The sequence below is a fragment of the Medicago sativa genome, chromosome 4 (genome assembly GCF_051527215.1).
Source record: "Medicago sativa cultivar Bolivia chromosome 4, Bolivia_mono, whole genome shotgun sequence".
Classification (NCBI taxonomy): Eukaryota; Viridiplantae; Streptophyta; class Magnoliopsida; order Fabales; family Fabaceae; genus Medicago; species Medicago sativa.
In genome coordinates this window covers 63461018-63487208 of record NC_140752.1, presented here as the reverse complement: position 1 = coordinate 63487208, position 26191 = coordinate 63461018, and the positions used below count along the sequence as shown (strand labels likewise).

At 33.8% G+C, this 26191-nt stretch overlaps 3 protein-coding genes across 4 annotated transcripts; 2 read left to right on the top strand and 1 right to left on the bottom strand.

Annotated features, from left to right (window-relative positions):
* The first annotated feature begins 5575 nt into the window (after positions 1–5575).
* LOC146930608 (SEC14 cytosolic factor family protein / phosphoglyceride transfer family protein) lies at positions 5576–12038 on the top strand. The gene is made up of 7 exons (XM_085702090.1): positions 5576–5679; positions 6571–6955; positions 7528–7679; positions 9629–9724; positions 10482–10738; positions 10891–11111; positions 11386–12038. The coding sequence occupies exons 2-7, from the start codon at positions 6596–6598 to the stop codon at positions 11752–11754; spliced, it is 1455 nt and encodes a 484-aa protein (XP_085558216.1). The 5' UTR covers positions 5576–5679; positions 6571–6595; the 3' UTR covers positions 11755–12038.
* A 4817-nt stretch (positions 12039–16855) lies between these two features.
* LOC146930607 (UDP-glucuronic acid decarboxylase 6-like) lies at positions 16856–21419 on the top strand. Of its 2 annotated transcripts, none has more exons than XM_085702088.1 (13): positions 16856–17020; positions 17493–17607; positions 18514–18600; positions 18764–18851; positions 19087–19178; positions 19455–19519; positions 19621–19709; positions 19953–20030; positions 20141–20234; positions 20341–20407; positions 20504–20567; positions 20652–20692; positions 20903–21419. In XM_085702088.1, exons 2-13 carry the CDS (start codon positions 17518–17520, stop codon positions 21086–21088), a joined length of 1041 nt encoding a protein of 346 aa, XP_085558214.1. In that variant the 5' UTR covers positions 16856–17020; positions 17493–17517; the 3' UTR covers positions 21089–21419. The 2 variants fall into 2 exon arrangements, with proteins under 2 accessions (XP_085558214.1, XP_085558213.1); XM_085702087.1 differs by lacking the exon at positions 16856–17020 and adding an exon at positions 17351–17409.
* Positions 21420–22016: 597 nt separating this feature from the next.
* On the bottom strand, positions 22017–25767 carry LOC146930606 (uncharacterized). The gene is made up of 4 exons (XM_085702089.1): positions 24733–25767; positions 23942–24240; positions 23044–23657; positions 22017–22913 (listed from the first exon to the last, which is right to left on the bottom strand). The coding sequence occupies exons 3-4, from the start codon at positions 23182–23184 to the stop codon at positions 22749–22751; spliced, it is 306 nt and encodes a 101-aa protein (XP_085558215.1). The 5' UTR covers positions 23185–23657; positions 23942–24240; positions 24733–25767; the 3' UTR covers positions 22017–22748.
* Between the last annotated feature and the right edge of the window lie 424 nt (positions 25768–26191).

Sequence of the window (26191 nt, the reverse complement as noted above, 5' to 3'; positions counted from 1 at the left end):
TGCCCTTTGAAAATAAAGATCAGGCTTCTCAAGAAGAATGATGTCTTCGGGAACATGACTTGGTGAACAAGTATGCAAAATAATTAAAGAATGATGTCTTCGGGACAAAGCAATGGAAGGACAATAAAAATAATGCATCTTGAAGCACAAGTACGGAAAAGTAGTAAAAGAGAAAAAAAAGACCTTTTACTGTTCATGTACATTTTTGTAAAAAGATAGCTGAAGCTCTTAGTTATCAAGCTGAGGTCGAGGATGACAAGCTCAAGCTCAACATACAAAAGAATGGGAAAATGACAATTTTGTAATTCCTATCAAACATGAAGGGTGTCTATACAAGAATGAACAGATGCAAATTATCGAAGGATGAAGGTTAGCTATAAATAGAAGTTTTCTCTCAACAAAGAAAGCATGAAATTTACAAAGAATCACAAGCCTACAAACAAGTGAAAAATTCATCAATCAATCTCAATATCAAACACTCTTACGATTCTCAATTATATTTTTGGACCATCTTGTAACACTCCGTTTTCCCAACATAAAAATTTCTTAATAAAATCAGAGTAATTCATCGTAAACGGAATGTCACATTTCATAAAAATCATAAATGGATTAAATAAATATTTATCATTCAAAATTCAACCAATAAATTACTTAATATCTCGCAGCGGAATTTAACAACTTCTAAAAGTAGTCCTTGGCACCAAGGTCTCATCATAAAAGTCTCATAAATAGTCTAAAACATAATAACTAGTTCAATCCAACAACTTCATTATAATTCTCATAAAACAATACGTAAGGAATAGAAAATAATGTCAAAACTCTCATCCCGTTACGTATCAGAGCACCTAAAGACACACTTGTGAGGAGTCCCCTCACGACCACGCCTAATCTTGATTACCTGCAAGTTACTCGTACGAAGAGCAACATTTTCAAGCAGAAGGGGTGAGATTTCTCAAACAATAATATCAAGTATATAACTCATCATTTACATTTAACAACATAAACATCATATAATTCAACAATTATATTTAAATACATAGATATCATCATATAACAGTCATAATCATTGTCACATAACATCATACAAATATTTCATCACTAGATACTTCGTTAAAACATCACAACTTAACAACTTGACTCGACAATGCATCTAAACTCGACTATGCAACTCTTATCATCTTATATCATCTTGACAATGCAAATGCATGTGGTACCATTATAGGGCATAAGCCCTCGTAGCTTATGAGCATAAATATACTCCTAGGGCATGAGCGCTCGTCGCTATTGAGTAAAAGCTCCTAGGGCATGAGCCCTCGTCTCTGTTGAGCATAAGCTCCTAGGGCATGAGCCCTCGTCTTTAAATGAGTATGCATGGACTCAACATCTTACAACTTAGACAACATGAATGTCTTATATGACTCCAATATTTTGGATCAACATCTCACCTCTAGACCGACACATGCAACTTTAATCGATAGTAAACAGCAACATGACAGCAATTAATAATCTCAGAATACAACAATATCAAATATAATCATCGTCTCAAAACATCACTTATAATTCACATAATGCATATACGATTATATATCATTAGTAACAACATTCAAGCATTTTCTGACAATTTCACAGATCATTTTCACATCAAACCAAGATCATTGAAAGAATAACATAACTATCAACATATACATTCATATTCATATCTACGTCCAAAACATTCTTCAAAAGCAAATCAAGTTTGATTAAATAAGACATAGGCCAAATACTCATAAAACACCTCAACTAAATCCCTAATACCTAAGTTTGAAGTTTGGAAACCAACCATAAGTTTTTGGACTAACTTGGGATTAGTTATGCTAAGTTTTCTTAAAATTTTCTGAAGACCTACTTGGACTATTTTCATCATAACTCAAAATCTACAAATCATCTTCAAGTCAAACCAATGTCATTAGAAAGCTAACTCAATTATCTACAACTTTCATGTTTACACTGAAAGCTAATTCAAAATAGAAACGGGTGAAAAATAGTGAACAATCGAGGAAAAAGTTTGCAGAAAACGTATCACGATTTTGGAAAACGTGCCACGTTTTTACAACCAAAAAAACCCGACTTTAGACATTTCAAAATTGTGCCACGGTTGCCAAAACGTGCCACGTTTTTGACAGTACTAGGTCAAAAAAACAGCTTTTCAAAAGTGTGATTTCTACCATTCTAAGTCCTTCTGAGGTTCATAATCGACCCTAAATTGACTGAAACGATGTACTATGGTTATCCTATGATTTGTAAACGTTTTTCTACATCAATTCTATGGTTTCTCATCATCTAATCATCAATTCACCACTTTTAACCTAATTATCAAATCCTCACAAACTCAACCTAAATCATGTTAGATGCAATCTAATGATTCACAGACTTAATATTAGTGAAAGATAATCTCACCCTTACCTTAAAGAAGTAGAAATCGCAGCTCTAGGTCTTCTCCCCTTCTATTGTTCTCCTCTTCTCCAAAGTCGTTTTAACGTAAAAACGTTTTCTAACTTAGACTTCCTTATTTATAACCCCTCTTCTATTCTTTCTTATTTCCTCTTAAACCACTAAACTCTCTAAATTTATAAAACAGCCCCACATCTCAATAACTATTTTATTTTCGAATCTTATTTTATTTAATAATAAAATAAGTCACAACGTCTCATAACATCTCTAAAAAAATCACATAAATCACGTACATCTTATAAATCATATAAAAATAATATAAATCATATAATATATCCTAAAACTCATTAAAATAATTAAATAATTAAAATGAGCGTTACAACTTCTTAAGAGTATTGTGAAATACGACCTCTCATCCTCTTAGTAGCTTGAAAGTTGTAATTAGATTTAAACATCAAATCTCATTTTGATTGTATATCCTCAAGCCTGTAATAACTTAAGTGATAGTGTAAGCTTGTTGAAGCTAATAATATCAGTGGTGTAAGCCTGGTGAGGTTAAGAAAATACATAGTTGTATATGCTCAAGCTTTTCAAAAGCACGAGTGATGGTGTAAGCCTGGTGAGGCTTGGAGAATACATATTGTTTTGCACATTGTAAAGAGGAGGAAGAAACTCTTAAGAAATAGTGGATAATCTCACAAAAGCTGTGGGGACTGGACTAACCCATATTGGGGGGAACCAGGATAACTTCTCTGTGTGATCTCTCTTAAACTCAACTCTTTACTTTTCGCTTTATTCATTTTAGTATTGCATATTCGTTTATTGTTTTACTAATCTTACTCCAAGCAAAGTCTTGAGAGTTTAATTTCCAAAGAGAACAAAGAAATTTTAAATGGTCACTATTCAACCCCCCCGTGACAATTACTTCAACTTCGCTCATTCTTTCACTCATAGAATCAATTTGCAGAAACACTCAAAAGTATCCAAACTCCTTCTTTCTATAAACTTATTTAGAATAAACACTTTTTTTAAGAACTTTTGTAGGATTTAGGATCTAGATTCCTAGGGTACTATAAGATAATTATAAGTTTGCTTTCTTTCAAGGATCTTGGTGGTGCATCAATAATCTGAAGAAAAAGTAGATACTTTTCACCTCTAACGGGATTTGTGGGGGTTGTTTCTCAAACATTCAAGGTTCAAGGAGATTGAAGTGGAGGCATAATGAAGAAGGTTTCTTGGCTTATAAGTCCTAAGTATCTCATGCGAGCTTAACAATTCGAAGACCTTCTGATTGCTCGATTTCAAAAGAGCTTGAAGATTTGATACACAATGTGATTGCTTAGCATAAAAAAATCGAATATGTTGGATTTGGAATTGACGGAATCTATGTAATCACACTTTTGTAAACATTTGCAATATTATAGTGGAAGTCGGTGTAAGATAACATTTGCAATATTATAGTGGAACCTCTAAATCTCTGGTGCTTTCTTCTCCTTTAACTCCTCTTATTTTGTGCAAAATCAATTTGATATACGATGAGTATAATTACCTTGTGATTGCGATTGAATACTTTCCTAAAACCTAATTTACATTGGTCTTTGTTAAGATCAATACATTTTATATTCAATCGCATTGCATATAGGAAATTAACTTGTGATAATCATATATCAAATTTGTTAATTTTTTGTAGTAGTGATTTCTTACTTAAGATTATGTTTGGTGTGAAATAGTTTGTGGATTTGTGGATTATTGAGTGTAATAATATTTGATTGCTTTAATACAATTCAAGTGAAATTCTTGTTCGATTTGAATTGCTTGTATAGATTGTTTAGCTTGTTATCATTGACATTCGTCGTGCAAAATTCCATAATCAAAAACTTTTTAAAAGAATTTTAAAACCACGATTTCGCTATGACAACATTGGTAAAAGAAACCCACGATGTGCATCTTGAACAAAGCGTCAAGTCACAAAATCAAAGCCAAACCATATGCATCTAGATCAAAGTGTCCCATCTATGCCTTTGAATGAAGTTTACAATCAAGCAGAAAATGTGTCTCTAACGACCATTTAGTTCAAAACCTCCAACTCAACACAAGCTAAATCTCCGAAGTAATGTGTATAAAATGCACAAAAGAGGCCATACCTTTGATAACCACATCCTTTTGTATAGAGCAATCAACGTTAGCATGATCAACACATTTAGGCAAAGCTGAAAGGACTAAAAAGTACAATTTTTTTTAGTAGAAACTAAAAAACAAAATTTTGAATATTCATAAGGATCTTTTATTTAAGGAAAATGCTAACGAGTGTCTCAGATACACTATTTAATAACTTTAAATCATAATTTTTTATAAAAATTAGTATATTCAATACATTAAAAATTGTAATACTCCCTCCGGTCTCAAATGTAAGAAACTTTTCACTTTTTAGATTCACTTAATAAATGATGTATGTGATCTATAATATAGACTACATACATCATTTATTGAATGAAAAAGTTTTTTACAATTGAGACAGGAGGGAGTAGTTGATTTTTTGAAAGAATAATTTCTAAATTTAAGATTAACCATTAAAAATTGTATTAAATGACTAAAAGGGGTCCTGGTTAACTATACTCTTTACTTAGCAAGACTCTTTACTTAATTAACCATTTTACTTTCTCAATCTCTTTATATAATTAAATTTGTCTCTAAATATAAATCTCCTTTTAAATTAGAGAAATGATATTTTGACAACCATTTTTTGACAACTTTTGGACAATTTTCTCTCTCATACGCACATGATGTTGTTATCCTCTCTCTTCCTTTTTCTCTCTCCATTGTTTTTGACCAATAAGAAGTGAGAAAAACAAGGTTGTCAACAAAGTTGTCATCAAATAGATGTCAAAATATCATTACTCTTTAAATTATTAGATGTATTTATTATTTTAATTAAAGGACTAAATTTGTCTCTAACAACTTTTGAGAAATGTGAAAATCACAACCAATTTAACGGCACACATTCAATTCTCTTTATGTACTGTAGTAGTTAGTCAGGCAAAACACGTTTAGGCATTGACGTCACAATCAACAGATCTCCACCGTCCACGTAATCATTTAACAACAACAATACTACTATTAGCTATACACATACAACTGCGACTTTACTGAGAAAGCGAAGAATGAATCATTTTGTTGGAATCGCCGTCTAAACAACTTCAACTAAAAAAAAACTCTGACATTTTCGATTCATCTTTCTCCACAAATCAGGTTAACTTTTCAATCAGATCTTGTTGATCCCAATAATTATTCATCAAACTTAGGAATATTGATCGAAAAACTGCTTCTTACATATTAACACATCAATTTCTTGCAAATTTTAAATTAGTAATTTTTTTAATTCATGGTGTTTAGTTTGTACAATTCACTATGGTAATTTAGTTTATATTATTCTATGCTTTCTCGTTTTTTTCATTTTAAGAATTTGCACTGTCTAGTATAATGTATTAGTATTCTGCACCAGATATGATACTGATACGTTGATATGATACGTCGAAAGCGGTAGTAATTTGAACAACAAGATAATTGAATGTAATGTCAATCGCGATTTGTGTCCCAATGTCAAGGCTTTTGGAATCTTTGTGATTTGTCGGGATTACATTTGCGGCTGCATCAACAGATTTTGTACGCAATTTTCGGTATTATCAAAGATCGCGCAGTTTGAAATCTTGTTTAGTGGTTAGGATAGTGGAATGTTGTAGTTTAAAAGGATGTTTTGTGTAATTTGGGGTCTGCTTGGATTGGCTTATTTGAGTTCACTTATTGGCATAAGCACTTAGGGGTCTGGTTGTTTTCTTATTTGGAAGACTTTAGAAAACAGCTTATGACACAATCATAAGCTATTTTTATAAGTTCTCAAAGATAGCTTATGGAAACAGCTTATGTCTTATACAAAAAAAGAGTTAACTTTATTTTATCTTTTGTTATAGAAATAGATTATACATAAGCACTTATCATGATAAGCTCTTATATTATAAGGTGCATATTAAGTTGTTTATCCAAACATGGCATAGATAGTTTTGACTTTTAAAATATTTATTTTCGTATTGATTTTTGTAAATTAGCTGAAAATTTTCATTTTTTTGTCGCTCTGCTTGTCAGAGAAACTGAATTGCCTTCGGTTTATATGGGAGAGAGGGTGGATAAGTCTAGCTCGAGCATGAGCGCTAATTCTAAACAAAACAGTGCTATCACTGGGAAAAAAACGTACAAAAAACAGCTGGTTGCGTCGCGTCCCAAAGGCTTTGCACAAAGATATTGTGAACCCCTTGTTTCATTGACGCATGGTGACTTTGGAAGCAGTGCTGTGGGGCGTGCTGCATTTTGTTTAGTTAAAGTTGCTGCTTTAGAAGCTGTAAGGAGACTCACAAAGAGTAGATGCCCTTGTGTCTGGCAAGGTCTGCAGGGTCTACAAATCCTTGCCTACCCACCATTTAAATGGATTCAAAAGTGGGCTGTGTTCAGGGGTTTGGTTAAAAGCATGCAGGTTTGTGATTATCAATTTCTTAGTTCTCATAATAAATTTTATATTGAATGACATTTCAAAGCAGCAAAAATATGTGATCTGAGTAAAACCATTTTTGCTATGTAACTGAATTATCTTGGAGTAGCACTAGCATCATTTAACAAGTTTTAGAAATTGGCTTATATCATCGATGTTTGTGTACTTCTGGACAATCTTTGTTCCACGACGTTTTATGTGGGTTACTTCTATGTATCATACATTTTTATTGAATTTGTCGTTAATTGATTATTTTTCTTCTAGTTCAAATTTTGTTTTTTATAGAAAAGATTTATGTTCCCTTTCTATGGACTTGGTAGATTTTTTAATAAAAGCTATTCTTGCTTACAGTATTATTTCATCTTTAGCTATCATAAGATATGCAATATGATATTACTGTAGCCCCTTTTTTCTGTAAAGGTTAAGGAGCGGAGAACGGAATTGATTAACACACTCTTTCACTTTTTTGTCAAGTTGTTTCTGTTTTCTTCTCTTTCTAATATCCCAAATTCTGCTATATACGTGAAGCATATGGTTAATACTCTCTCTTCTACCAGGTACTATCAAGACCATTATTAGTTCTTTCCATTGCAACAGCCTTTACTGATGCACTGGAATGTAGTGATGGAACCTCAGATCATATTACTAATTCTCATGATTCAGAAATATCTGCTGAACCGGCTCCTGTGCAGGATAATTTGAATACTAGGTATATGATTTGAGGGTTTGCATGTGCAATTTATCCTTGTTATGATGTGATTAGTAGAATGACATAATTTTCTATGTAAGAACTGTGATGAGTAGATTAGCATTTGTCATTTGCTTATCAAGTTATTATTAACCTTTTGGCTCAGAGGGTTATTTGCCTAATTGAGGACCATTTAATTGGTAAAGTTAGCTTCACAAATAACTGATATGCAACAACCAAACCCTGGATGATCCCACATTTAACATATTTGCTATTACACTTAAGTTTCTGTTTGGAGCAATTCTTTTAGTGATCTTAGAGTTAATGGAAAATTATCATCTTTATGTTTGGCAGGTTTCTTTCTGGTTCCTATGTTTCTAATTATCCCTGTTTCTGAATTTTCTTTGTACGAACATTACAAAAAAATCAGAACCATGAAAGAACATTTGAGAAATTGAAGAAGTTGTAGTTAAGAGAGAGATTAAGATAGATCTTTTTTGTATATTTCATAAGCTGAAATTGTGAATTCAAGAGAAATAATAGCTAGGAATTCACAATGAAGTAATCTAACTGATTACAGAACCAGCTATATACTTGAGAGTTAAGTCCTAAACTGAAGTCTGAACTATGACAAAATTTGGTATTCTGTTACTTATCTCTCCAACTGATGCAAGTGCTGACTCAGCACTGAAACTGAAAACACAATTAAAAAGTAAGTGTAGTTAGGAGACTTCTCTATTACAACATTGGCATCATTTTTCCGCTCTGATAATGATCAGTTTAGTAAGTTAGTAGTCGTTAGTAGTCTGGTGGTCATTATATACAATAATCCATCCATGAAATTGTGCAAAATCTAAGATATTTACCGATTGTACCACACTGAACCAGTTTCTACAACGTCTTCTTGAGAATGAAACTTAGTGCCTTATTTCCAACTTGGTGCACTTTGCAGGATTTAGAGTCTAGCAGTCAGAGTCTTGTTGGAAAATCAAAATGTCTAAATCTCTCATAGTATCTCCTACCTACAATTCGAACATCAATTAAGAATGAAAAGACTGTGTAGTCTGGTTTATTCATGGCTTCCATTTTCGAAATTCTGGTTACATAAAATTAAACACACATGAACTGAAAAAAACATCTATTGTGGTTTGTCTTTTTATTTACATATGACATTTGTGGTCTGTTCTTTTTGGGCCGTTTTCTGAGCATGTTGGTTGCATTATAATCATGTGTATGTCAATATATATATTCCTTGGGTTTCAACATGAATGATTAGTGAAGTTCATTACATTTTTTCAATGAAAACACCAATCTTATAAAAAAAAAAAATATGCAGCATTTTTAATTTGAAACAATTGTTACCGGAGGGCTCTTATGCATTTGTCCAAAAGTACTGTAGAATGTTGATGTTTATTGAGCCGATAATGTACAGGGCTGACCCCAAATCAACCGTAGCCTTTCGATGTTGGTGCTTGTTATACACTAAGTATCAATCTCATGACTTATGTTGAGATCCCATATAAATTAGATATATGCCTGAGATAGTCTTTACAAAACTTGGACAATCCTCACCTCTTGATTTAGATTTAGTGTTGAATTAGGTTGAGTCCAAATTCTAAGATGGTATCAAAGTCTATCCAAGACCTGTTATTGGGTCACCCATATTTGTTTATGTTCTAGTTGACTTAGTCCTAGGCATGAGGGGTGTTCTCGTTTGGCCACCTGCTATTTTCCACGCTCTACGTGTCCAGTCCTGTGTGTGTTTTGAGATCCGACTTCAACTAGTAATATAGCTAAAGCTGTCTATAAGGATTGGGAACCCTCATCCCTTGATCTGGTTTTTGGGTTTGAGTTAGGCCTAGCACAAATTCAAAGAACTTCAATTTTTTGTCTAACACCTCTTGAATAAAGTGATTTTCATGATCGACATTCTGTAGATCTTTCTAATATTTTTCTTTCCTTTTTCGCAGTCAACCCGAGAGAGCTCCTGAAGTTTTAGAATATGAAAAATGGTTGACTCAACTCAACGAAGAGCTGGAAAATCAAGGGATTAGTTTGCCAGAAAGGTATTTGGTTTTGTGCATAATTTTGCTATTCCGGAAAATGCTATAACATGATACTCTCAGAATTCTATTTCAAACTAATCTATTGGATTTTCATGCGATTGTAATCATTTTTTAGTTTTTGTTGGTAATGTAGATCTACTCCTGTCTCATTGTTTGGAAACAAAGAGAAACGCAAAATAATAATTTATTAGCAATTGTATTTAGTTGCTTTTCACAATTGAGCGGCTGAAGCGTAAAGTGAGAAAATTAAGAGTTGTTATTTTAACAAACTCATGATTTGTTATGATGTTCCAACAATATTTACCTTTTTTTTTTAGTCGTCTGTACGCTCTTTTTGGTCATAACAATATTTACCTTTGATTTGTTAATTAATGGTTGCCTTTGCTCGCTTTACTCTCTAAAGTGAATTACTCACTTTGGAGGAGCCGGATCTCACAATTGAATATGTTAAATTATTTTCATTGACTGAATAACATTAAATAAAATCACTTAGGATATTCATTATATTTAATGTAATCACTTTATTCATCCCCAACTCGGGGATTAAGTACTTATGCAAGTTACTAGTGATCATTGAATATTTTTTTTTTGGGCATTGTTCTATATATTCTCATTCTCAGTTTGTATTGTTGCATTTCTTGAGCGAGTTTCAAAATCTTGGTCAGAGGTTCCTTATTAGATAGCAATAGCATATTTACTTGCATATTTCTTGGTTTCTTCTGTTGCAGTGGACCATGATTTAGTGGTGTTTGTGCAGAATCAACGATGATGAGCTCCACAGATTTTACACAGCTTCTAATAATGACTTTTCATGCTTCCTTACCTCAATCAAGAAGACAATACGCTGGCGGGAGTGTTACAAAATTCTTACAGTAGAAGAGCTGGAAATGTGGTCAAATATGGTGTTCTGGCATGGATCTGATTTGTTGCACAGACCCTGTCTCATTGTAAGGCTTGGGATAGCTTGCAGCACATTGGCATCCCAAGATAAACCTCGATTTGCTCAGGCAATTAGTATGTTTTTCTTTCGCTTGCCACTAGTTCTCATGTTTGCTTTATTTTGAAATTGCAACCCCATCTGTCTACTGAATATTTACAAGTAGAGATTCTTCACTTGTCACTTTTCATGCCTTAGTTTAATGAGTAACCAATGATCTTTGCTTCAGTATCACAGGTAGAATATGGGGTCTTGCACTTTGTTGATAGAGAAAACCCTCAAATTACAGTATTGGTGGACTGTGAAGGCTTATCTCCATTGAGAATTCCCATGCAAATACTGAGATCCTGTTCTTCCATTCTGCAAGATCACTTTCCTAATCGTCTTGGTTGTTTGTTTGTCATACGACTTCCAGCAATTGCTCGTGTTATTGCCCAGACTTTTCTTCAGGTAATCTCTCCCTTCATTTATTCACCCTAAAACAACAAAGAAAATAGCAAAGAGGGAATGTAGTCTCAGTCAATAAAAAAACGAGGGAATGTAGTCAAAACGTTGTTGATCATGAAGTACACGGTTATTCAATAAATTGTTTTATTGAATGCAATTTTAATTATCCTAGGGGCGCATCAAATATTGAAGAGGTTTCCTTGTCTGTGCAACACGTTTATTGCTCCAAAATTTGTGCTTTCTTTAAATGAACTAATTTTAAGCATTTGAATCATAGGTTTTAAAGCCAGCTACTAAGAAAAAGTTAAAGATAGAAGGAGAGATGTACAAGAAAGTTCTTATTGACAATCTATCAACACTGCCATCATATCTTGGAGGCAGCTGCACATGTGTGAATTGTTCTAAAATGGGCAAGCGGACTAGAGTGCAACCTCATGAAACTGGGACCAGCAGCAGCAGAATTGTTAGGGAGGATGATATCAGTGACAACGAGGATTCGCCATCACTACGTCTACATCCAACTATGGTATTAGATGACCGTCAAAGCAACAACTATGACCAGGTGTTGAGAACCGCTGTCATAAGTATTATCGTATTTTGGGTTGTCATAGCTCTTGGTGCTGGAGTATACGAACCTGGTGTGTAAGATAGGCCAAATTAGTTTACTTCCCTAGTTGAAATAAATTTGTAGAGAACACCTCTAGTAGGATTTGTCTTTGTGAATTAGGAGGTGGCAATGGTTCAAATTCTACAGATAAAATATCTCTAGTTTTGGCTTGCACAGCTCAGCTGCAATAAAAGGTGTGTGTTTATGGGTTTTATAATTTTGTTTCACTTGTAAAATTGCTACTGCTATAGTTTTGATCCTAAATAACTATATTAGATGTTATCTAGTAGTATCTACATGGGATTCCTGTGCTCTTTACAGAATCATGGTGAGTTTTTTTACTTTTTCGTTCAAATATAGTATAGACTATAGAGTGTCGCCAGCCATCTATAATTGACGCATGTTCTGAATTAAATGTTGTAGCACTGATTTTTCCGTTTAAGTGTTAAACTTGTCCACCATGTAACAGTTCATTTTATACGTTAAGATCAAATAGGAGCACTGATTCTACTTTAGTATGTCCATACTATACCCTTTTCACATTGTCTTCAACCTTTATCACTACCAACGCCAATAAAGAAAGCACCTGATCCGTGAACAGCTGTACTACAAAAAATCATTCTACTCTTCTCAAATGTAAACTTGTGAGTAACAAATGGATATTTTTATTATAATTTTATACAAATCTCAAATGGGTGTGTTCTTTAAAATGTTGATTTTGATATTGGGTTGCGTTTCAAGGCTGAAAGATTCTTAAGTTTTTCCCTTGAAGCAAATGATGCAAGCGGCATCTCGTAGAGCAACTAGAGGGATACATTGCTTCAAATCCTCGCAACTAGAGAGAGAGACGAGTGAACAGCAAACCCAAAAGGGTTTAATTGATGACGCCATTTACGGCGGCAGCTCCTCCACCTGCTTTCACCCAGATCCGCGCAAGATGTTTATATGATCTGATCTTGCACAATCGTTTATGGGTTTGGTTTTTGGTTCAAGCTTGATCTGTTTTTCTCACGCTTTTGTTTTCCTACTTCTTGGGTTGTTGATTCCAATTCAAACATTGGTTTTTGGTTGCTCGTGAATCTCTTTCAGGTGCATTGGTTTCTTCTGTTAGTTTGATCTGTTGTTGTTTGTGTTGGTGGTGTGTAACTTGTCGCCCTCAATTCTTCTCTATTAGGGTGTCTTTGATGGCTAACTCTTTCTTGATCAATTGACCATGTCTTGTTTCTCCAATCATCCGAAACATTTTGAAACCACTCACACAACAAAACACTTTTGTTTAAGCTCTCAACAGCGTTTGTGACATACCGTTGAGTCAGCTACCTCAACCTTGTGTTAAAGATCATAGAATTCCAATCACAATAACAGAAGATGAGTATCTTGATGGAGTGGAAACATGCAAACAGAACTTGCATGGTAGAATAATTCGGCCTAAGGGTGCTACTCCGTTGAGAGTAGATGCTTTGCATACCAAACTATCGACCCTTTGGAAATCATTGGGAAAGCGGGGGATCACATCCCTAGATAAGGGCTTCTATGAATTCTCATTTTCATCCCTTGAAGATGTAAGAAGTGTCAAAGCAATTGACTCTTGGAATTTAAGCCATAGTTACTTGAAACCGTTTGCTTGGAGCCGTGATTTTAACCCTCAGGCGCAACAACGATCATCAACTCAGGTATGAGATTGAATCTATGGTCTTTCATAGGAATATTGGAGACCTAAGATCCTATTTGCAATAGCTAGCAGTATTGGCACTCCTATTTGCGTGGATGACACATCCAACAAATCTATGTTTGATAGGCCTTTTTGCAAGAGTTTTGGTTGATATGGACATTAAAGAACATATCATATACAAAATTTTAGTTGAAAGAAAAAGTTTTTTTTTTTTGTTAATTTAGATTACAAAATTCTGCCTAAATTTTGTGATCACTGCAAAAATAATTGTCAGAATATTGATTATTGTAAGAGTATCAATAAAGACCATATGAATATTGTTGATGTTGAGGCTAAGATCAAAAGAACACAAATTAGGCAAGAGCATAGGAAGGTGAACTCAAAAGCTACCAAGATTGTTGACACTGGATATAACTTTGAATGAAGTAAACAATCATGTGATTGCTGATAATAGCACTAAGTATGCTATACAGATTATTCACACTGAAATTAATGGAAAATTGGCTCAAAATAGAACATATTCAACTTTACCACAAAATAGGGATAGTTCTATTATAGAAACCCCATATGATCAAGGTAAAGCTGACGAGAATCGTGATGATGATTCATATTCCGTTGACACTTTCTTTCGAGATGAGCATCAAGAGAAAGTAATAACATATTCACTTCATTTGGGAAGTAGTTCTATAATGGTGATAGACTCTACCTTGTCGAACTTCAGTGCAAAAGTTATTCATGATATGCCAGTTTTAGGACTTACCATGACACAACAATCTATGGATTTTCCGAGTGATTTGTGGGCTAATATGGATCATACATAAAAGAATGTTGAGTCGATTAAAAACACAAGCCAATCAATTCAATTAATGGTCCCAAGAAAGAAGAAGTCTAAGAAGTAGCAATTCGAGGCGAGCATAGAGAGAAAGAGAAAAATATAGCACACATACATATGACTATATTCAAGTGCTCATAATACTCATGCCTCAGAGTTTGTTATGTTGATGGCACCAAAGTCATTGATTGGATCTGTACTAAATCTTATCTAATATTTCAACCTCATAATACCCATGCCTCCAAATTTGTAAAGTTGATGGCACAAAAGTTATTGATTGGATTAACACTGAATTGAAACCCGTATTTCAACCTCCTCAAGGTATCACTAGGTTCGATTCTCTCTCGTGTCAATTTGAGTGGACTAATTTAGCTTCTTCAAAAAAAAAAAAAACTAGTATTTCAACATAAATTAAATGAACACCTCACTAAGATGATTTTTTTTTTAAAAAAAAAAACACCGCATCAAGATGAGAAATCAAAACAAACAACGTCACATTAAAATTTACGGATATTACTCTTTATGCCAAATGCATGATGAGGTTCTTTAAATTCAATGTTTGTATCATATTAGCCCTTTTATTTTTTTTTAGTTAAATTTGTCTTTTATGGTAGTAAAAGTGAACAAATTAGTCCTTTAATATTTATTTATTTTTGTAACAAATTGATCTATTTTTTCGTCCAACTTTATTAAAAAGTGCTTACTTTTTTTGACATCGAGGTAGAAGGTCCAAAAAATATTTATGACATCAAATATGATTATTTATAATATTATAAATAAATAATCGATCAATTTAAGACTCAATAATATATTTATGAATTTTACAAGCGGTGAATTTGAATTTATCAACTTAGCAATAAATATCCTTTCAAAAAAAAAAACTTATCAATAAATTTCCATATGTTTTATGACTCGAAAAAATAAGTGCATACTTTTACTGACATAAAAACTAAGTTGAAACTAAATAAACTAAATTGACTAATCTGGTAGAAATGTTAAACTTAAATTACTCTATAATGCATTTAGTCTACTTTTTATTAAAAGAAAACTCTAGGTTTTATTTAGAAGAGAAAACTATAGGTTGACTATAATCTTCTACAAATAATAAAATACTTTAATAGTCATTTTGATATTTGAATATGTAATGAGTAGCCATTATAGTACAATAACGTATCGAAATTCTAAAATAGCTTGTGATTGTGCATTACGTTAGTCAAAATAGTCATTAGCATGAATGTCCCGTGAGCTTAACTAAGGACAGTGCATAATATATGCAAGATCCGAGGTTCGAACCCTGAACACCACAAAAAAAAGTCATTAGCATGAAAGTAAATCTTTCAATGTTGACTATAATTCTTTTCTTTTAATGACTGATACAACAATAAATAAATATATCGAGTGACTGATATGACATTAACAACAGAATATTTTAACGCGATAAATTATTTTGATTAACGAAATGCACAATTAAAAATTATTTTAAAATTTTGAGAAATTCAAAAATTATTATTCCTACTCGTTATACACTGAGGATTAAAATGACTATTTCTAGGAATAATACTCCCTCCGTCCCTTAATAGATGACCTAGTTGACTCCGACACACGTACCAATGCATATGTTTTATCTTTTATATCTTCAACTCTCTGCTAAAAAAAAATTATGAAAATTTAATATTTTAAAAATATTCATCGAGACGAATCCAACGATATCTTACATGATATTATTTATCTTTGTGAATTAGTAGAAAAATATGGTTAAAATATGTCAAGTCAATAATGTATATTGTCAACTAGATCATCTATTGAGGGACGCAATGAGTAACTAATTTGGGAAGATGCTTGTGTGACACAATGATGAAAAAACAAAGTACTCCAACACACTAGTTTACCGAAGTGTTTGGCCGTTTGAGAGTGGGAGAAGTAGAAGACAAGACAACCTCTTAGCTTAGGTGAAATATCCAGCAAGGTTTGACTGTAAGACACTCTTGTCTGTCTGTCTTTTTTGTCCATGTACCAAACATGCAACTCTTCGAGTGACACGTGGCACCTCTTGATTGGTAATCTCCTACATGGGCGCTAGCATATTCGGTACCGGCTCAAATAAGCTCAGGAATTCTCCTTAATTTCCACTTCACCTCCAAAAGTGACATGAGAGAAAATTTAAAATTATTTACATTTTATCTTTTATATTTATTAATTTAATTAATTTTTTAAATTCTAACTTTGTAAATTTGACCTTTCAGAAAACAAAAAGCTTTGCAAAATTAGTTCAAAAATTGATTTTTGGGTCAAATTAATAGAGGAACATGTCTATCTTTTCTCTCTCTTTTTATTGTGGTACTATTTATAAATTATAAATGATATTTTTATAAAATTTTGACTTCAATTAAAAATATAAATATATTTTTTTAAAGATAAATATAAATATTTGTGACTTTCAAATTATAACAAACTTCTTTAAAAAAAATTATAACAAACCATTTGTCAAAAAAAAAATTATAACAAATCTTAAAAAAAAAAATAAACACAACAAACTTATTTTTTTAATAACAAATATATAATATCATTTTTTAATGACACAAAAATATATTAATATTATAGAAAAATTTGTTTAATAGTTTATCCAACACCTCTTTATATATAATATAGATTAGTAATTTTTTGAGGGAATATAGATTAGTGTTATTATTAATCATCTGTCCCAGTCAATCTCATTCACTCACAATTAATTCCCAAAAAAAATTCTTAACCTTCAAATCCAATTTCAACTTGGACCCTCCTCATTCATATCCATCACTTAGGTACAATTACTTAACTCGTATTTGATTCCTTAGTTAGGTAGAGAATTTGTTATGTTTTGTTTTGTTCTGTTCTTTTCTATGTTCTGTTTGGTGTGATTTCCATCACTCTTCTCATTTGTTGCTTTGGAGCTTTCATTACTTCCTTCAACTTTACGTGACTTTCAAGCCTTCCAAATTAAATTAAAATAAATATTTCTTTTTATTTTGTTTCCTTCTTTTTCTTAATTCTCTAATTAATTTTTAAAAAACTTTTATTAATTTAATTAGCGTTTGGTGGATCTAATTCCTTTTCTGACTATATATAAATTGCTCTGATCACGGTGTGTTTATATCACAAGAGTTGTTAGGGTTTTGGTTTCAACATTTTTCTTCTCTAAACTCTCGATCAGGTTCATTACTTGATTTTGGTTTATGAAAATTTTGATTTTTCTGATTGTTATAATGATTTTGATCTTTCTGAAATTTGATGCAGGAATTGAAATTCAGAGGTCTTTGCAATGGCAGGGAATTCTTCTAATGGTGATCAATCCACAACAGCTAAGCAGCCTCCTTTGCCATCTCCCCTGCGTTTCTCCAAGTTCTTTCAGGTAACTCAATTCTTGTGTTTTTTTTTTTAATCAGAAATTTTCTTGCGACATTGTTGTTCTCATTTGTTTTCTGGATCAATCTGATATAAAACCGTGATATAAAACCGTGTTAAGTTAGTTATTTTGTCTGTGGTTTTCGTAGTTTTTTTTTTATTTGTAGCAAGTAGCACAAACACGGACACTGAACATGTAGATATTGATAATATTTTGAGAAAATTGAAGTGACTGTGTAGTCACGTGGGTCGGTGTCGGACACTAGACAATGACATATCTTCAATTTGAAGTTTAGTAGGTGCTACATAAGCTTCAATTTTTTATTTTTTGTATTTGTTGAATGTGATGATCATAATAAATACAACGAATAACTTAGCATTGTTTATGACTTTGTTCTTCTGTACTTGCATATCAGTGTAAACTTCAGAACATTGAACCATCAGAGCTTGCTACGACCTCATTGTTATATCCTTGAATGAATCTTTTTTATAAGTCTCGAGGGGGATGATAATTGAGAAAAGATCATATGGATGTTTGGTGTTTTTTTTTCAACTGATGAGTTAAACTCAAAGTTTTTCCCATTTAGCTAATCTAAAAACAGATTCCCTGGAGTAACTGTGTCACGCAGTTACCAATCTAAATGAATGGTTGAGTTTGTTTAAAATAGAGTTAGTGAATGTGTAATATGAGTCATCCGATCTGCAATCAATGATCGAAATTGATAACGGCATGGTAATAGTAATACCGGATCCTTATCTATCCTCTGAAATTGAATACCTCTGGTTCACAAAAATGTCTATGTGAAAATAGATGCATTTTATATGATATCATTGTTTGTTGAAATTTTATTACATGATTATGAATGAGGCCATTATAAGAATGAACTAACATTTTGTTCATTCTTGACAATAGTCTAACATGAGAATCTTGGTTACTGGAGGAGCTGGTTTTATTGGTTCTCACCTTGTCGATAGATTGATGGAAAATGAAAAGAATGAGGTCAGCTCGTTTTTCTTTTTGTTAATATTGTTGAAGTTATCATATTGTTTTTTCTACTGATTTTATGCTTCTTACGTAACATTATCAGCCCTAAATTCGATAAAATAGATGCATAATACAGCATGATCTTATCAACTTCATTAATATCAACATCTTGAATCAGGTCATTGTTGCTGATAACTTCTTCACTGGATCGAAGGACAACCTCAAAAAATGGATTGGTCATCCAAGATTTGAACTTATCCGTCATGGTATAAAATCCACTTTTTCAATTCAACTATCTTTGCGTAAAACTCTTGTGTTCATGTATCACATCGAACATTAATTTATTTATTTCGTTCCATTTGTTTAGTACATCTCCAAATACTTACGAGTATATTATGTTCAGCATGCATTCAAATCAGTGTGTGACTCGGTAATGCTGATGAATTTGCCAAATCAGTGTGTAACTCAGTAATGCTGATGAATTTTCTGATCCCTTTGTAGATGTCACTGAGACTTTGATGATTGAGGTGGATCAGATCTACCATCTCGCATGCCCCGCATCTCCTATTTTCTACAAATATAATCCTGTGAAGGTATGATAATGTCTTATTTTGTCTTTAATCAGACCGTTTACTTGGCAAGTAAACATAGTCGTATCAACAATTGAAGAATTTACTTTTAACATCCATTCATTACACGGTCACTGAAATTGGCTGCTTCATATGAAAGAGCATAGAACCCACATGCATAACGCTACATTCTGCATTCTGCAGTATGTTTATATCTGCTGCATCACTCATTGGAATTTCTCTTTTTTCTAATGATCCTTGAGAGATTATCTAATGTGTAAGGAAATAATATTTATACAGACAATAAAGACAAATGTGATTGGCACTCTGAACATGCTTGGGCTTGCAAAGAGAGTTGGAGCAAGGTTAGAAATTTTTCCTTGGGAATAAATTTTATAATTTCAGCTTCTACATGGTCTTAGTTCTGTTTTTCTTTATGGAGTCTTGGTTCTTATTTTATTGACAGGATTTTGCTTACATCAACTTCAGAGGTATATGGGGATCCTCTTGAGCATCCCCAACCTGAAAGCTATTGGGGCAATGTTAACCCTATTGGTACGTTCTTTTATCTCATCCCAACCTGTTTATTGACCTTCTGAAATGAAATTATATCCGTTGCTATGATTTTTAAAGATACCTGTACTAAATAAACCTTGAAGACCTTTCTTATTTAATATGTTTACAGTATAATATAATTAACTTATTGTTTGATTATTCTTTCTCATGACAATAGTTATTCACTTAAGAAGCTAATATGAAAATGTAGCTTAACGAAGAACTTAATTTTGTTCATAACAGGAGTTCGTAGCTGCTATGACGAGGGGAAACGTGTGGCCGAGACTTTGATGTTTGATTATCATAGGCAACATGGAATAGGTAATTCCTGGTCTTCTGTTCCTCTTAATCTCCTCTCGTTCTCTGTATGGTATATAGCCTGTAGAAGTTTTGCTTTGTAATTTAAGAAGCTAATATCTTTTCCAATGCAGAAATACGTGTTGCAAGAATCTTCAACACATATGGGCCTCGCATGAATATCGATGATGGACGTGTTGTCAGCAACTTCATTGCTCAAGCACTGCGGTAATTAAACTTACCTTTTCTTCTGCTATGTTCTCCCTATTTCTAAATCAATGCTCTACCAGTTTAACTAACTGTCTTTTCTAACGTAACCATTGGTGTGTTTTAGTGGTGAATCCTTGACTGTCCAAGCGCCAGGAACGCAAACTCGCAGTTTCTGCTATGTCTCTGACCTGGTAATATGTCCCGTTCAATCTTTGTTTTTTTTTTCTTTTTTTCTCATTGAATTATACTAGTGGTATGCTGATTTTATGTATTTTAATGTCCCTTAGGTTGATGGCCTTATCCGTCTCATGGGAGGATCAGACACTGGTCCAATCAATCTTGGCAACCCAGGTTAGATTTTTACAATTGATTTTCTTTGCCTTTTTGAATTGTTATATTTTTTATTTAATTGCTTGAGTCTCTTTGCCTTTTCAGGTGAATTCACGATGATGGAACTTGCTGAGACAGTGAAGGAGGTCGGTTCTTTTATCCGTTTCATTGTTTTGTTTACACACTTGTAAACTTACTGATGTTAAATATGGCTCTATATCGCTATGGCGTAGCGGTATACGAACAAACTGATGTTTCCACGATTTGCAATTGTCAACACAATTACAAGCAGTTAACTGTTATCTGAAACTAAACTTGGGAGATAATTTTGAATTAATGTTTTGTTTGATTTGCAGCTTATTAATCCAAATGTGGAGATAAAGATAGTGGAGAATACTCCTGATGATCCAAGACAGAGAAAACCAGACATAACCAAAGCAAAGGAATTGCTTGGCTGGGAACCAAAGGTCAAGCTGAGTGAAGGTCTTCCTCTCATGGAAGGAGATTTCCGTTTGAGGCTTGGAGTTGACAAGAAAGAATAACTTGTTTTAGTTCATTTTATTTCTTGTCAATAGAAAATAAGTGGGATGGATTGCTCTCAGTTTTCCGATTTTTTACTTTACTATACATGATTATGGTACTGGAGAAGTTGGGGTTCCTGAAATTTTAGCTTCCAAGAGTATCAGAGATTTGCTAGCTCTTGTTTGACAAAACAATACAGCATTTCTGTCCAAATTTTGCTGGTGGATTTATTGTTGAGTTTACATTTATCTAAAATTCCCCTGCTGTATGTTTCTCTTTACAACTTTCTTTATATGGTTTTTTATTCACTGTATGACATTTCTAATGAAAAGATTTAAAGTTTCAACTCAATTTTAGTTCTTATCTCACTATTAAATCCTTCCCACTATGCAACAATGTATTAAAGCAATCCATCCACCTTTGTATGTATTTTTTTTCCTACTTGATTTTTGTTCTTGCTAAAAATATGAGAACCTTGTTAGCAATGTTGCTATGATCAAGGCACTGAATGTATAGCGTTTAGGTAAAATGAGACAGTTGGTGAGTCTCTTGTATATAGAGATTCAATCTTCTTAACCGCCCTAGGTGGTGCCCTCAAATGTGGGCCATCACGTTCTTGGGTAACTAAAACATCATCGTCTCTTCGAAGAAATCTGCTCTTCTCCCAAAGAGTTTTGCTCATTCCCACCTCAAACTTTCTAAAATAACTCCAACGTGAGTTAACTCACGTTTGGTAAATCTAACGTGAACTCGCGTAGGTTATACCCCAACGTGACTTAACTCACGTAGGTTATAGCCCAACTTGAGTTAACTCACGTGTTTGTGTCAGCTAGCGGTGCAACAAGATTGCTTACAATCCTTTGTTTTCATTCATTCTTCCATACACTCATTCATTCATTTTCACCCATGTTTCATCCATTCATTCATTCAAAGTTAAAATACGCAAAATAAAATCGAAAATTAATCAAAATATCATAAAAATCCGCAAAGGCGCAAGTGTCAATATATTACATCCATATCCGCCAAAGTGTCATAAAAAAATCTAAAAATATACAATAGCATAAAAACACTAAAAAAAATATCATATTGCTCTGGACTATGGCTATGCTCCTTCCCATTCCTCCTACTCCACATCCGGACAACCGACCCCTCCTGCATCATGCGATAATCCTCCTGGATGCTCATCAACACATTGTGATAGTATGAATGTGGTTTAGGAAATTGGAATGCAGTCTCGACTTTGGCGGAGATGTTCCTAATAAACTAGAGTGGATCAGGAAGTTGTCTCACATACTGCTTCTGAATAATAAGCTGCTCAATAGGAGGCATAGGAGGTGGGTACTCAAGAATGGGCGTAGACTGGCTCATAATCGGATGAGAGACATTATAGAACCAAGTCATGTACCCCCTTCTACACCTCCTTTGATCCACTGCCTCCCGACACCAATCAGCATGTGGAATGATATGGAGCATAAAGTCTTGGAAAGCCACTACTCTCTCATCTGGCTTAAGAACCACAAACACAGTAGGAGACCTGGGAACGCCGTGCACATAGACGTACTGCCTAAGAACCCGCCCTGACAAGTGAAGGCACATCGTCGATTTGCTGGCCATGATCCAACCGGGGTACCAGCAAATATCATGAAAAGACATGATGTCCTAGGTATCATCGTACGACCTCTAGATGACATCATCATTCACCATCAGATCTATGAGGCCTCGGCAGTGTGCAGGATCAGCATGGCCTCTTGATAGTTTAAATCGGCCAGCACATGGGTCACGAAGATCATACTCCATATTAACCTTCCACACATACAACTTTTTAAGGTGCTCCATAGCCCATGCCTACAAATGCAAACAAACAATCATATCAACACAAGTATATACAAACAAATATTTCAACATCACATGCATACACAAACACAATAATATCAACACGTTTATAGTATGATATAGAAAAGAAAAAAGTTACAACCTTGAGTAAAGACATGTAACCAACAATGGAGCCAATTGTAGGGTTTGTAGCCTCTGAAAGCTGGGTGTAGAGATAAGCAAGTGTCATCCCACCCCAGGACCACGTTGCACCCTGTATAAATCCTGCATCCCCATCAGTCATATAACATTAATGTGTTTGTTGGCGAAAAATGATGACAACAACCAAAACGCTTCTTCAGGTTAGGCATACTAATATTCCCTCCCCATTGTGTGCTCGACTCCTCCTCAGCTTCATTCTTTGTTAAACCTAGTTTATACTGCATCAGCTGAATACCCAACTCGTAGCTACAGTCGCCGTAGTGCATGAGCCTCCTTTGGATGAGGATGTGTAGAAGACATGCCACATCATCGTGTGTGACGGTCAATGCCCTAACAAATAAATGGAAGCTGCTAGTCTCCTTATGCCACCTTTCTGACAAAGCGGTGATGAGGACAGGACTTATGAGGGAATACCCATTTTTAAGGAGGGGGCAAAGACCGAATACATTCACCTGCTACTAGAACCAATCTGCATCATCTCCTGAGACTGTCAGCTGGTCATGCCTAGTCTTCCTCCCGTGCGAGGAAGGGTTCAACCAATGATCCTTGCCGAAACTGAAATACAAAAAATATAAACAAACAAAAAACCGTTAAAAATATAAACATTTGAATAACTAAAAAAGACATAACAATTTAATCGTAAAAAAACAAAATTAAAATAAACATTAAACATTTTAATATAACAATTAAATCGTAAAATTAAAACAATAATAAAAATAAACATATAAACATATCAATTGACGCGTAAAAAAAGACAAAATCAAAATAAACACATTAATATAACAATTGAATCGTTAAAAATAAAAAGACAGTAATTAAATAAAATTAAACAATTAAACTTATTGTGGCGTCGCTCCAAAGCTTGCAGGCCCCCAGGAAAACTCTCTGGTTCGGCCTCCTGCTAATTCTCGCCCTCCTGTTGAGCCTCACCCTCTTGATGTTGAGGCTGCTCATAATGCTTCTCATATTGTTGTGTGGGCTCCACTATCTGGGACGGACCCGTCTGGGATGACGACCCCTCCCCCACTCATATCGCCTTGTCTCCTTCTAAGATGAGGGCACCTAGTTTGCCTATCAGTCCGTGCACTGGTCATGATCTCCCTTCATGCTCTTAGTCTGTCCGGTCTCTCAAACATATCTACACAACATAAAACAATGCAAAAAAAAAAAAAAACAATGATTTTTTCATATAGACATTGTGTTATTTCTAACTAATCAACATCAACAATTCACATTGCACTCAAACTACCATATTGTGTCATTAAAATCTTTAAACTACCACATTGCACTCAAACCCACTATAATTAACATTAACAATCCAATTTCTAACTAATTTCATCATTAACATGCAAAATATTAAAGAATTTTTAATGAGACATTTTATCAAACACCTAGTGTTCAATATTAACATTATGAGTTCATTGTGTCCTTTCAATCTATAAACTACCACATTTGAGTCAAAATTACTCTAATCAACATCCAAACTACAATTTCTAACTTATTTCATCATTAACAATCAAAAAATCAAACATGTAAATCAACCCTAAAACCTAAAATTTTACAATTTAATCTGAAAAAAATCTACATTTAAACCAAAAAAAGCCGATGCAAAAGGATCATAAACACTTACTTGACGTTGGAGTAGAAGTTGAACTTGATTTGCTTGAGTTTGTGGAAATTCGAATTTGGGAGAAGTTGGGAGAATTGTGTTTGATTTTGGAAATTAATGGTTTCTGTTCTGTGTTGTTAACTCACATTCTATAATAGAACGCAACGTGAGTTAACTCTCATTCCAAATGTGACTTAACTCACATTGATGGTATTGTACGTGAGTTAACTCACGTGGGGGTCATTTTAGGCAGTTTGAGGTGGAAATGAGCAAATTTGATTGGAAAAGAAAAAAAAACAGTTTTCCTCTTCGTATAGGTGGTGTGTATGTTGGACCTTTGGGGCCTTTATGTCATATGGTCCAAGCTAACGATGATAGTCATGACGGTCCACAACTCTCCAAGAACGAGGCTTGTAAGGGAGAACTAATTGAGTCAGTGTCCTTAGTTCTTGAGCCTTATGGCGTACTACAACCCCCAGGCATGAAACATTTAGCTACGAAGATTTTGAATTAGTGTTTTGAGTTAACCAAGATTTGCTGCGCAAGTGAGCCCACAAGCGAGTAGCTTGTCTATGCAGATGAATATCTTGTCTATGCAGATGAGTAGCTTGTCTATGCAGATGAATATCTTGACCTAATTTAGTAGTCATTGGTGACGTTTGGATGTGTTGGGAAATGGGAATATCTAGTACACAGTCTCACATGTCTTGAGGGTGTCTAACTAGGTTGTCATCTCTTTTGTTAACTTGTTCTCAGGCATTCTTTTTGGGAGATTGGGGAGATATTTTCAGATTTGAATTGTCTCTACTTGAGCTTGTCCCTTGTCGAAAGTTTTTCATATACTTATTTAAACGTTCGCATCATTAGTGGGAAGTGTTATTGCTTCTATCCACTTAGACACATAATCAACAACTACAAGTATATAAGTATTGCCAAAGGATGGTGGGAAAGGACCATAATGTCTATACACCACACATCAAATAATTCTACTTCAAATATGCCTTGTTGTGGCATTTCCTGTTTGCTTGATATATTGCCAATTCTTTGGCATTTCCTGTTTTATAGAGAAGGCAATCGCTTAGCAGACAAGTTAGCAAACCTAGATTTAGTTTCTAATGATTTTATTTGGTATGATATCGTTGCAAAAACAAACATGAGAGTTTGATCCATAGTTTCAATTAAATAGCTTTGGGTCCTGCTAACCGGTGCCCCGGGGCACTGGTTAAGCATACCATAAAAGGGAATTATTACCATAAAAGGAAACTGTTTTTGACTTTATTATAAATTATTACACAATTTCAATGCATTAACTACTATATAATTTCCTTTTTCATATTCTTAACCAGTGCCCCGGGGGCACTGGTTAGCATTTCCCATATTTTTTTACAACTAGTGTAATGACCCGTGCCAAGCACGGGAAAATAAAAAACTTTTTTTTTTTATCAAATGTATAGATTTTATATTATTTTAACTTAAATTT

Excerpts from the sequence above, each read along its gene's own strand:
- LOC146930608 (XM_085702090.1), top strand. The coding sequence starts at position 6,596 with ATGGGAGAGAGGGTGGATAAGTCTAGCTCGAGCATGAGCGCTAATTCT. Across the intron at positions 7,680-9,628 it reads CAGGATAATTTGAATACTAG|TCAACCCGAGAGAGCTCCTG; the intron begins GTATATGATTTG and ends CCTTTTTCGCAG. Across the intron at positions 11,112-11,385 it reads TTGCCCAGACTTTTCTTCAG|GTTTTAAAGCCAGCTACTAA; the intron begins GTAATCTCTCCC and ends TTTGAATCATAG.
- LOC146930607 (XM_085702088.1), top strand. The coding sequence starts at position 17,518 with ATGGCAGGGAATTCTTCTAATGGTGATCAATCCACAACAGCTAAGCAG. Across the intron at positions 17,608-18,513 it reads GTTTCTCCAAGTTCTTTCAG|TCTAACATGAGAATCTTGGT; the intron begins GTAACTCAATTC and ends TCTTGACAATAG. Across the intron at positions 18,852-19,086 it reads ATTTGAACTTATCCGTCATG|ATGTCACTGAGACTTTGATG; the intron begins GTATAAAATCCA and ends ATCCCTTTGTAG.
- LOC146930606 (XM_085702089.1), bottom strand. The coding sequence starts at position 23,184 with ATGACTGATGGGGATGCAGGATTTATACAGGGTGCAACGTGGTCCTGG. Across the intron at positions 22,914-23,043 it reads GTTACATGTCTTTACTCAAG|GCATGGGCTATGGAGCACCT; the intron begins GTTGTAACTTTT and ends TTGCATTTGTAG.